The sequence below is a fragment of the Bombyx mori genome, chromosome 3 (genome assembly GCF_030269925.1).
Source record: "Bombyx mori chromosome 3, ASM3026992v2".
In the NCBI taxonomy this organism is placed as follows: Eukaryota; Metazoa; Arthropoda; class Insecta; order Lepidoptera; family Bombycidae; genus Bombyx; species Bombyx mori.
Window position 1 is genome coordinate 12,550,957 of NC_085109.1, and position 13,585 is coordinate 12,564,541.

The 13,585-nt window shown below is 36.0% G+C and overlaps 1 protein-coding gene across 2 annotated transcripts in view; it reads left to right on the forward strand.

Moving 5' to 3' along the window:
- The window catches only part of LOC101741563 (zinc finger CCHC domain-containing protein 24), a 31,778-nt gene that overhangs the window by 17,162 nt on the left and 1,031 nt on the right, over positions 1–13,585 (forward strand). The window contains exons 3-4 of one of the 2 annotated variants that reach the window (XM_004924364.5): positions 2,309–2,473; positions 3,981–11,126. In XM_004924364.5, the coding sequence (XP_004924421.1) occupies positions 2,309–2,473; positions 3,981–4,094 (279 nt within the window). In that variant the 3' untranslated portion in view covers positions 4,095–11,126. Of the gene's footprint in view, positions 1–2,308; positions 2,474–3,980; positions 11,127–13,585 lie in introns of those variants that run through there. The other variant, XM_021346817.3, reaches the window with a different exon arrangement.

Consider the following 13,585-nt stretch of genomic DNA (forward strand, 5'->3'; position numbering starts at 1 on the left):
GTTTCGTTACAAAGAACTGTAGTTAAATATCTGTTTAAATAACCTCACTAATTAGTCTATTAAGATTAGAGCGGTGCTTTCATCAGCTTATTCATTGACACACCTTTAGCCGAGAAAATTAATTCTTATTTTCTGACTGAGCAATATTAATTTACGAATGTTTTTGGCGAATTATTTCCATCGCTTACGTCGATAATACGAGTTGGAAGGAATTCGGTGTAGTAGCAAGGCCAGACTTGGCAAAACTTCGTTCAAATGTGTTAAATTAGCTTTCTGTCTGGAACTTCCTTCGAGCAGTGTTCAGCCGTGGTGTGGAAGGTAGCATTTTTTTATTTTTTTATTTATTTATTGCTTAGATGGGTGGACGAGCTCACAGCCCACCTGATGTTAAGTGGTTACTGGAGCCCATAGACATCTACAACATAAATGCGCCACCCACCTTGAGACATAAGTTCTAACGTCTCAGATATAGTTACAACGGCTGCCCCACCCTTCAAACCGAAACGCATTACTACTTCACGGCAGAAATAAGCAGGGTGGTGGTACCTACCCGCGCGAACTTTCAAGAGGTCCTACCACCAGTATATTTCCCAGGGCTCAAATTATTTTCATACCGATTTTACTCAAAATTATTCCAGTGGTTTCAGTGTGAAAATACCTACGTATAACAAATAGACCGAGCTGAATTCGCATTTATAATATCACAAATAGTCGCCAATATTTTTACTATTAAAACGAATTTCGAAACAACTGGAATATCTCTAGAATGTTCTGGAAAATTGTGGACATAGTGGCAATACAATATCGTGGCAATGGTGGAAGCGAAGAGGATGAATGGACTGAAGAAAGCACAAGAGTACATTGTTACAGTGAAATCTACCCTAAAGATAAGAATATGATTTGAATAATTTATCCACTCAAGACTAGAAATATAGATTTCATAGTCAGCTTGTAGTTCGACTATCCAGCGGCTTAAAGACTGCATACAGCAATCTGTTTTCTATAGATTCACGTATACCAGTTAAATCTAACCTCTGTCGATAGTACGTTAGAGTTTAAAATCAAACGTTGTGAGGTCAAACTGGGTCAGGGTCATGGAGGTCATCATTTACAAGTAACAAGAGCGAGTCCCTCTTATCTGTTTCCAGGAATTACTCGAAGATTACTTCTGATATTGACGTTACATTTTGCTCAGGACCGACTGAATGTAATATAACTGCTGCTAATATAAAAGCTGCTAATTTTTTATTGGGTTTTTTTTTTTCTGAAGGCGCCTAAATAATGTGTACAATGCGGCTATCTGACCTTTCGGCAGAATTTGGTAGTAATTTAATATCCATCTGTGTTAACAATGCGGCCTATCACGCGTTAATTTTGGGAGGAAATAAGGGCGGAAAAACGGAAGTGGAGAATAGGAGAAGAAATAGATAGAATATAAAAAGAAAAGGATAGTACTACAAATGTGTAAAGAGTGCAATAACAGTTGCTAGAGATGGGCGGACACATATGTTCTAAAATACTCCCCTTCATGAACCAGACAAGTAGACTATTACCATTAAAGGATACTCTAAGCTGGTCTCTGTTAAATTAGGACATGTTGTTTTATTATTATAATTTTATAAACACCAAAGTACAAATTTGAACTGACTTAATACGATCAACTTAAAGTTATTGCAAAAATTTGCTCATAAAGAACTTATGCAAAAGAGATCAGTGCTGCCCTCTAATTTACAAGATGTGTACTATTGAAACAGTTATCACATAATTCGGCCGTACCCTTGGTATTTTAATATTAGTATGCTAATGACTGGCAGATGATATCAGGTACGCCATAAGCTAGTATACACTTGTAAAAAAAAATCATTAGGCAACCAACCGGAAATTAGATATTTTCCAACATTTCGGTGAAAGTAAGCGGTGAACTAACAATGTAAGCACAATTAATATGTATCACGATTAACTATATGGGGTTAAAATGAAATACGAAAAGATTACTATTTCACCCAAAAAAACATGTAAATAGCATCCCTTGCTATTTTTTACATTGTTTTATAATGGACTAGCGACCCGCCCTCGCTTCGCTTCGGAAACATTAAAACACACATGAAACCAACAAAAAAAAAAAAAAAAAGTAGCCTATGTTCATCAGGGACAATGTCGGCTTCTAATGGAAAAAGAATTTTTCAAATCGGTCCAGTAGTTTCGGAGCCTATTCGAAACAAACAAACAAACAAATCATTCCTCTTTATAATATTAGTATAGATGTCTTTGCTGATCGTTCTGAGCTTAAAATCACGAATTATTCCAGGCTCGTCCAAAAGGCGAGGGTCTGACTCCGTATCAAGGCAAGAAGCGATGCTTCGGGGAGTACAAGTGTCCGAAATGTAAGCGCAAGTGGATGAGCGGCAACTCTTGGGCCAACAACGGACAGGAATGCATCAAATGTCGCATTAATGTGTTCCCTCACAAACAGGTAAAGCTTTATGGATTTCTCTTATTGTTATGGATACTGTTTGTGAATCGAAATATTGGTTCTGAAGAAAATTGCATGATAAATAGTTCTGCGAGTTTGATGATATGATGATCAATGGATGGACGAGCTCACAGCCCATCTGGTGTTAAGTCGTTACCGGAGCCCATAGACATTACAACGTAAATACCGCCACCCATCTTGAGATATGTGTTATAAGGTATCAGTATAGTTACAACATATGCCCCACCATTCAAACCGAAATGCATTACTGCTTCACGGTAGAAAAGGCAGGGTGATGGTACCTAATGTGCGGACTTACAAGAGGTCCTACGACTAGTAATTGAGCAAATTATAATTTTGCGGGTTTGATTTTATTACACGATGTTATTTCTCCACCGCGGAAGTCAATCGTGAACATTTGTTAAAAAATTGAAAAATTGATACCCGCCGGCGGGATTCGAACTCAGTTGCGTCGCTCGACACGAATGCACCGGACGTCTTATCCTTTAGGCCATGACGAGTTATGATATGATGGTGGTGTGGATGTATGATGTCGGCCCAGAGTAGCATCACCTCTTCCCATGGGTATAAAAGGCGACTAAGGAGAATGAACGGTAGCGTTCTTCCAGACCTATACCAAAGTTTTGCTATCACTAACCGGCATTTACTGATTGTACACTGCTACTGTAAGCATACAGCACGAGTTGTTACCACAATCCTGTTGATTATTACCGCAAAGCATCCATACGTTCCGATTTGAACGGCAACACAGCTGTACCAGTACACTACAGCTCATACTTATACTTCGGTTCTCGGCGTGGGTGGCAGCATTCGCATAGCAATCAGTAATGAATTTTGCTTAAAAGGTGTGAGCTGTTGTAATGTCAAAATTGCGACTAAGAACTCGTGTCTCAAAGTTGGTGGCGGCATTTACGTTTATATATGGTTATAGTTATTTATTTTTATTGACTCCGGTGAGTAATTAGTGATCTAAGTCCCAAATATTAATCATGCGATCTTACAATACGCCATGAAATACATTATCATCACCGGCTTTCATTATACAATTGGTCCATAAATATCTTATCTCTCAGTTCTCATCGGACTATTTTCAGTCGCTTTCTGCAGACCTTTTTTTCCTATCTATGCTGATAGCCTTGTGAGGCTATTTCAGCTTCTTCTTGACGCGTAGGTTAGCTAACACTGGCCCTAGCAAGAACAGTGCTTCGCAGAATTTACCAAAGGATCGGAAATGCAACCCACTGAGAAGATCCGGCGAGACACTCAGTGGGCTGTCTCTATGGATTAATTTACTGGTCGAGCCCTTCGTCGCAAGCGTCGGGTTCGGCGAGGATGGTGACCGGTGCTTGAGGTACCTTAAAGCACCGTTAATGGATCGGGAGGATCCGTAATGACTTGTTTATGGCCTTCATTCACTACACCTGACTTTTAGTAACATCCTACGCTTAAGTAACAAAACCTTAATTTGTTTTAAATAACTTTTCAGCGACCTCTAGAGAAACCAGACGGGCTGGACGTGAGTGATCAATCGAAGATACACCCTCAGCATTTGTGCCAAAAGTGCCGTTCTTTAGGCTATTATTGCCGCAGGGAGTATTGAACGAAATCAAAACATATAAAAAAATATAGAGTAGAAAATAATATATTTGATAATGACTAATACGATATTCCATCAAATTTCAGTTACAAGATGTCTTCCTTTTCTGACTTTCAGGATTGTATTGTAGAAAATTAAAAATAGCATCGTTTTGTTTTTACTTTTATTTATCACCAACAGTTTATGATAAATCCAAATAGTTCGCCTCGTGTAGGTTAGATGGCACTGTTTTCAGAAAATTCTAAAATAATTTTTTCGCCGCATTGACACCTTATTTTCTAATTATTTTTAACGATAAGTGAATTTGTGTTGTCTTACTTAATTTAGTACTTATGTTAAATATTGCCTTGTGCGTTAGCTATTCTAGAAATAAGTCATCTTTTATAAAATATATTTTTAAAAGGTTTATTGTATATTTCGAAGTATTTGTTGATATAGTCATATCGTATGTAATATGTAAAATGACCCATTTTTAGGATTTAAAAATTAAAATTGCCTAAACTACCGGTTGCTTAGAAAAACAATCGAAAATTTTTCGACATATCAATATACCATAAGTGTTTAATTAAATTTTAATCAATTCGTGTAGTTGCGGTGTTAACGACAAGAGTTTTTCGTCAAATTTTGTAAACGTGACTATGTACAAAAAAAAAAATAACACATCGACGCTTGAAAGACAAACGTGACTAAGCGACAATGCGTGAACTCTACAGTAGACTAATTTAAAGTTGAAATACCTGAAAAAATTTATATTTTAACGAATCTAGCTGTAGAATTGAAATGATTTTAATAGACCTAGAAATATATATTTTTTGCTCATCGAATATGGTTATTGCCTATCATTTATGTACAAAGCAGTTATTGTCACTTAGTCACGTTTGCCTTTCAAGCGTCGACATGTTTTCATACGCATTTTTATCTATTCGGGATATTTACCTTCACGGACTCTAAGACTTGAGTAATGTTAAAGCAAAAAAAAACACCCTTAAATAAGAAATCGAACTAAGATTCCAGTTAAATCTTTTTTCTAATTCCTTGATTTCGGTCAGGATAATAGAGCGTGTGAAAATTTTTAAGTCCACCGGATGGACGTCTTGGAAGTCGGTGAAAGATTCTGAAATTCAAAATATTCATGCAGGTAACCCTTCTATAAAACAATAGATTCTATATTAGATATTACGATACTATATTGGATATTGTATTAGATATTACGATACTATATTAGATATTTCGTTCCTACAAAATCCCGTGTTATGAGAAACCGTGTTATATGAGACTAGAAACCAGTACAAAAGCAGTGCAATTTTTCTGATTGACACATCTCAACTAATGCCTATATTTTTTTTAAAACTATATTACTTAAAAAAGAAGCAGTAAATTTTCGGTTATTCTCACAATATATTGTTTGTTAATAGTGCATAATGTAATTTCCTAAATAAATTTAAACAATAATCCCGTCTTGTTAGAGTGGAATCGTGTTATAAATTACCGTGTTATAAATTACCGTGTTATAAAAGGTTTACCTGTACTAACATACCAAGCTAATGAAATCGTGTTAAAATTGTAATATTTTTTCATTAGCGGAAAACAATTAACATGTTGTTTTAGTGAGATAATTATGACCAAATACACTCCAAAGCTATTAAGGTAGGCCTGCGTTAAACGAATGTGGAAATTTTATAAAATTTAGAGTTATATTTATATGTAATGAATTTATTTAGAGCTAAGACATATTTACATTATCTCCGGCGTTGCAAGATACTTACGTTATTGTTATATGTATATTTAGTATTATTACAATATTTTATTTAAACATTTATTTAGGTATTCGTTATAATTTTGTTCATATCCGTGTTAGTATGTAATATTTAACCGATTAACATTTACTATGTGTATAAAGTATATTACTGTTATAATATAAATAATAATATGTATTATATTATTCAAAACTAAATTTGGAAAAATGCGTTAAAATAACATTAAAACTAAGAAACTTTTCTAATTATAATCGACTATGATAAAATATAATTTGCAATAGAAAAAAAAAAGGCAGTAAATTTTCGTATCGTCACGAAAATCCTGTATCTACAATTATATGTATTTTAAATATTTTTTATTAACATTGACTAACTTACACTAACTTCAAAGAATCCAGTGAATTCTGAATGTGCCAAATGTTGTTTTAGTGTTTTAAGATTAAGGTTAAAAACATTTTACATTTTAATTTACATTATGCTAAGGCTTAAAGTTGAAGGGATTGCATATTTTATTAAGTTCCTTCAAAGTTCCTAATTTTCATAACACCGAATTAAGTACGACTAATTCTGAAAGAATAAGACGAATAAATAAATAAGAACGCCCACCTATAAGTTTGGGAATTACGGCCCAGAACGTAAGTGGCCCAGACTCGTTCAAGCTCAAATAAATAGGGCCAGACCAGATTCGAAATGATTACTTACTTAATCGGCAGTCTCTCGTTTCTATAACCAAGGGTCAATAACTTTCCGATGCCTGTAAGCTGGAAAAAGCTGCCGATCTTAATTTGAATTTACAAACCACAGCTTTTTTTTTCATACGTCTCCCAAAGCGGTATAAAGTTTATTTGTAAACTTTTAAATTTTTTTATGATACTAAAAAATTTAAACTACTTATTTTGTAAGTTTGTAATTTTGCTGAATCTACGGTGCTTTAAGAACGTATTCGGTTGTATCTGTGTGTGTTTTATGTGTTTATTTGAAGACATTTACATATGTATTTACGTGAAATTGACAGAGCTTTCAAGGGAGAAATACATAAATTATAGAGATACATAAATTATATTATTTACCTCTAGGGGCATAAACAAATTAAATAAGTTTGAATTGAATTAAAATATACCGCCTCGTATACAACAGAGCGACTAAAAAAACTTCAGACCGGCATCTGCCAATATTTTTTTTATAATCACCTTTATCTTCAACGTGTGATGCATGTTAATCTTTGATGTGCTTTCCTAATATATATCGGTTTTCAGTTTCCTAATATATTCCTAATATACTCAGTTGAATTATGATCTAAATCTATTATCTATATTTTAATATATAATAGAATTATTCTGCCCGTGTATATTAGTGTGGACCGGTTTTGGTGAAAAATTTTCAATCTATTCCAGTTAATTCGAGAACGGTTTGAATAGAAATGGTTGGAGAATGGAAACCTTTGTTTTTTTTCCCCTTGAAAACGGTTCAGATTTTTTTCTCAAAAAAGGTTCTACTTTTCAAATATAAGACAGGACACTGTCTCTCTCGGATCCGCTAGTATCTCTATAATAATCTAAACCTATTTTAAGCTTACCTTTATCATAAATCCCGATCTCTTTGTCCAGATTTCGCGATTATTTGTAATAACAATAGGTTAAAGTTAAAAATCTCTTATCTGGGTAATTAGAAAATACGGACATTATACAATCAATAAGGATAGTCAGACTAAATACATCTTGAAAAAAAGATGAACTTTATAACAAAAAATTTTTGCTTTTACACGCTTTTTTACAATAAAATCATTTTTTCTTACCCTATTATTAATTTAAATTTATTAAAATTTATTTTCTATTTGAAGTTTCTATAAAAGCGCATTTTTTTAGTTTTTTTAAACTATTATTTTACCTTTTATTTTTTAGTTGAATTTCACTTTTTTCAAATTATTTTTAACACCGTTTTGAAGGGGGTTTAAATTATGTTCAAAGATTCCGTTACATACTAACATACATACGTCTGAAGCTAATAAAAGCGTTATTAAAAACATCTAAGTCACGAATTCGATTCTCTTTTTGTTGCTATGTGATTTTCAAAGGCCTTCGCACGTAAACGTATGTATATCTAAATTGTTTGCGGAGTAGAAACCATGATAATGTACTTCAGCAATGGAAAAGAATACTAATTTTAGCATGTTCATTGTTCGTAAACAAAATATAAGGAAGGTAGACATCAGACTCATACCCGCGTCATACAAAGCCGTTGATCAACAAATGATGTTGATTTGTATTAAATTGTGTATTTATTTACTACATAGATAGGCGAGCGCAGTCACGTTTTTGATACATCGAGTAACAGAGGATAAAATAAATAATTAAACAAAATCCTTTGGGACTACAATAATGTCCACGGTAGCGCGGTCTTCGTCAATGTTCCTTCGGAGTTGTCCGATTGCGCTGAACTTATTTTAAGTGAAATAGATGTTTTTTCTAATTGTCTCACTACTTACAGAAAAAAATCTGTCGCGGATCATCTCCCAATTAAATTAATCTTAAGCAATGAATGAAATGTATTCAAATCTTAGCTGTATATTTTATTTTTATTTTTGATGTTAATGCACTGTCGATTGCACCTATAATTGAGGTGACATCTGCCATGAACTTTTGTCAATTTGTCAATGTTTTGTATTGATGATCACTTTGTTGGTGCAACTTATTAAATAAATAAATCGCCCATAGACATGTCGCACCCGTCATATCGAAATAAACAGGACCAAGGTACCTGGACGAATTGCGTATTTCTGCCGTCAAGCGTGAAGGTTTGAAGAGTGGAGCAGTCGTACTCTTAAAACTGAGACCTTATGACTTTTATCCCAAGGTGGGTAACGGCATCTTTTCGTTGTAGATGTCCAGCCATTTCAGCAAATAAAAAAAAACTATACACAGTCAAATATAAATATTTAGGTGGTTTGATTTTTAAAACACAATTATTATTGTGTTTTTAACTTCGTTGTAGAAGAATATTTAATAGTGCGTATTTCAATTTAAAAAAAATTGGTACCTACCCGCCCGCGAGATTCGAACCTCGGCACAATCACATCGCTCGAATACACAAGGCCTCTTATCCTTTGAGCCAAGATGGCTTCAATAAATATAACGTTGTCAATTTCGATCCACTTCTTTTGCGTACAGTTCTATCGCTGTCAGTACAAATACTAGTTTTTTTCTTACAACGCCAATAATATAGAATTAATTATTACGGCCTTTTTCGTGTTCTTGTCAATTTAAAAAAAATCCGAATTCCTATCTTCAATTGTTTCTTTCAACTGAGTTGTATTCCGACCACTAAAATATACGTATAATTCTAGAAACATTTTAAATATGATCATTAAGTACTATATATTTTAATTATAATTCATTTTAAGACGAAGCGTTATTTTTATTCAAATATTTTTTTATAAATTTAAGTTTTATTTCTTATGTTATCTTAAAAGTAAAACAGATGAATATAATCATTTAACTTGTTACTTGTCTAGATAAGATTATTGAATTAAATGAGATATTTTTTAAATAAATATTATGACGAAACTTGTTTTTTTTTTTTTTTTATTTAGCCCAATGTTTACGTTTCGACTTAACTAGGTAAACTTAGTTTTTTTTCTACCTATGCTGTGTACTTAGTGCGAGTTTCTTAACGTTCTCGATAGCGTAAAAGTTAACCCAATTTTGTATGCAGTTGGAACAGCGCCCCTAGCGGCAAACGTACGCAAACGATCCCATTCCATACAAATATGAGCTAACTTTTACGCTAACGAGAACGTTAAAAAACTCGCACTAAGCACACTGATAGCCTTGAAAGACTATTTCAGCTTCTCCTTGACGTGTAGGTGAGCTCATGGGGCTCAAACCGGGATTGTTGCTCACGCTGGCCCTAGCAAGAGCAGTGCTTTGCAGAATCTACCATCGGATCGTAAACGCGACCCACTAAGAAGATCCGGCGAGAAATTCAGTGGGCTGTGTCTATGAGACACTCACATAGCTCCTGTTGACATTTATTCCTTCGTTAAGCTAATAAAATAAACGCTCTAAGTGGAGGCGTGTAAGGTTCTTAGCACGATTTTTATATCTAATGATTTTCCTGATATTTCCCGCGAAAATGGCGTTTGCGACAGCGCCGAAATATCTGAGACTAATCTTATCTGAAAATCGTGGTAATCGTGGAATTTAGAAGCAATATTTATAATGTAAATAGATTGATAGCTGCGTACGTTTATAGGCTTGATAGATTCGATTAGAAAAGTTATCCGTCGATAAGTTATTGATAAGAAACAAAAAGGACTAAAGGATAGATTTGACTATATTTATTTTACTATTTTATTTATTTCGTAACCGCAATAACGGATAGATAGATTATTAAAAACGGCCATAAAATAATTTCTTGTAAGATTTACTGTTTATGGGCTAAAAAGAATTAAAATAAACTTTAGCCTCTTTATAGCGAATTCAGATTTTACACGGACCTCTGTTACGAGTAGGTTCGATTAAAGTAATTTAAATAATCATCGCGATTAAGAACGAAATAAATAAATAGGTTAGGCGCGTAAATAGGTTGAGACGTAGCTGATTTTCCATGACATCGAAACAAAAATCGAAGTGAAAGATCAAAGTGAATGAAAAACAGAAAGAAAAAGAAAAAAAAAATGACGTTGATTAAGCCTTTATTGTTGTACACATAAAATACTAAAATAATAAAATTAATTTCGCATTATATTACCGTTTTGTGAATGAATCAATAACAAGACAAGAATTAACGTGATTTAAATTTAAAAAAATTTATGGTGAATAATCTTAACCTCAGACCGCAGACTGAGATGATGAGTTCAGGCAAATTGTAGAACTTGATTTCGCTTGAGACATCACAGATTTACTAGAGACGTTAATAAAAATCACGTTAATTACAATTATCATGTTATATGTGGAACGCAAGTTTCATTTTAGTGAAGGTAGCCTGGAAGGATGCGGATCCTGTGCGGTCTTTCAAAGGCATTGTCACTATCGAAAGCGGCTGGCTGATATCTTTCATCGGATTCTTCGTAATCGGCTTCCCTCTTGACGAAATGACGATCCTCCGGCACAGGTCCAGCTCTTATCTGGGGCTTCGGTTCAAGCTCACCGCGCTTGCCTTCACCCTGTCCAACCAACGCCATGAGACACACAATTAAAAACAATAGAGTTACTTTAATTGCAGCGGCCATCTTGTTTTTTTTGTTCTTCAAAAATAGTTCGAAACACCAATTTGTAATGGTTTTCAAATTTCATTGGCCGCTTATATAAATCCAGATTTGTTTTTCATTTGAATAAGCAAAGGGGTGTTAACGAGGGCATTATGTATTATTCATTACTTATCGTTTAGCGAGATCTGTGCAAAACATGGCTTTGTTATTTTTTTATTTTATTTTTGTGCAATTTATTTTCATTATTCATATTGACATGGTTATTATATATGTAGAATGAAGATCACGAGCGTAAGCGGAAACGTTGAGTGATAATGAAATGTAAACAATTATATATCCTGATATTCTGTTACAACTGTACTTCAATTATCTATAAACATTTTCGATCATTTTCATTACGGCTCGGGTGCTGTTGTGAATTCTCATACCCTTTTCACTGGTAATATTGTGAGTTTTGTGAGCGTTCATGAAGTTCATGCCTATTTGTGTCGTAAAATAAAATGGGCTCGGCTTATAATGCTGCTTTTCAATTGTCTTTCTTAATGAAACATATTGCGGTACCGTCCGCAACGTAACACCTTATTGGCCGAAAACTCGTGAACCTATGGCAAATCAATGATTATATAAATAATTTGATAACACCAGGTCTATTTAGAAGTTTGCGTTAGTTGAACTTGATCCACGTGCCTTTCACCTTTTAACAGGTAAACAGGAGATAATAATAATCGGTAATTAAAAGAAAATCTGAAGACTGGGTGAATCGTGACAGAGGACGCCTCACGCAGGTGCTCACTGGGCATGGTTGCTTCGGTGAGTTCTTGCACCGGATCGGAGCCGAGCCGACGGCAGAGTGCCACCATTGTGGTTGCGACTTGGACACGGCGGAGCACACGCTCATCGCCTGCCCCGCATGGGAGGGGTGGCGCCGTGTCCTCGTCGTAAAAATAGGAAACGACTTGTCGTTGCCGAGTGTTGTGGCATCGATGCTCGGCGACGACGAGTCGTGGAAGGCGATGCTCGACTTCTGCGAGTGCACCATCTCGCAGAAGGAGGCGGCTGAGAGATGCACAAGCCCGCCGCCATCGAGCGGGGGCCAGGGAGGCGGACTTCGCCCAAGCCCTGGCCCTCTAAGTGTTTCGGGTACCCCTCATATGTCGGTCTGGGGACTGGCAAAGGGGGCCTAAGAAGACGTCGTGGAAGCTGCTCTGCACGCATTTTACGTAAGAGCATCCGGGTGATGGGAGGCCGGCTATCCTCGACCCACGCTGGTTTTGACCCAGCGGGGTATTCCGTAGGATAACCCATTCTAACCGGCGCCATCTAGGCGGGCTCCGGATAGCCTGCCGACCCGGGAGGGTGATGGGAGAGATGTGCTCCGGACTAAACGCTTCACTCTCCCCCCCTTGCCTTTTCATGAGTTCTGTCTCATGCGAGGTTTGGATGCTGGTTGTTGAGCGACAGGAGGTTTTAGTCGGTTCGACTCCGACATACCACGCCCGCCATCCCCAGTGGAGGGTGGGAGTCCGGCGATTTCCTACTCACCAAAAAATAAATAATGGAACGAATGGTAAACAGTCGACGTTGCCCGAAACATGTCAATTCGTATCCTCCCGATCCAATAACGGGGCTTTTAGGTACCTCAAGCACCGGTCACTGTTCTCGTCGAACAACCCGTCACTTGTGACGAAGGGCTCTGCGAGTAAATTAACCCACAAACACAACCCACTGAGTCTCTCCCCGGATCTTCTCAGTGGGTCGCGTTTCCGATCCTTTGATAGATATTGCGAAGCACTGCTCTTGCTAGGGCTAGTGTTAGCCACGTCCTCAGGTTAGAGCCCCGTGAGCTCACCTACTCGGTTACGCTGCCATAACCCTTTAAAGCTACCAACTTAGGTAGGAAAAAAAACTAAGGAAAATTCTTCTTCTTTGAGTAGACCGACACGATAAAGATGTACTTAAATATCAAACTGCGACATTTGCCTTTGAACAAGGTTTTTGCAATATCTCCTTGACTTAGTATCAAACCACACGGGGATCCGTGTCTATACACTTATGCTAGGGTTGTTTAAGTTTTTTTTTTCCCGGTTGTCTTTATAATGACTAATGAATATCGCTCTGTAACATCAGACCGGAGCAGGCCCTACAAGTAATGCGGCGTAGTGCTAGAATAAGTTGGTATATGCAATTGCTCCCGAAACATTTTCTGGTATTATCGCACTATTCTAGTTTAGAGGTACAAGGCTTTCCTTTATCTCTTTAGATAAAGCGTAAAATCAACAGTAGTTAGATAATAAAATAATGACGCCACGGCTACTCTATCAAGATTTTATAACCGTATGTTTTTGCGGGATTACTTACATAAATACTACTGCTGCATTTTACTATATTTTACATTCGATATTTTGAAGTTTCTTCCAATATTCTGCATAGTGTCGTCAGCAGTGATAACGTCAAATTATCTCAAAACTAAAAAGAGAAGTCAATACCTACACACAACTAATCGCTTTGTTACAACAAATTTATTCATA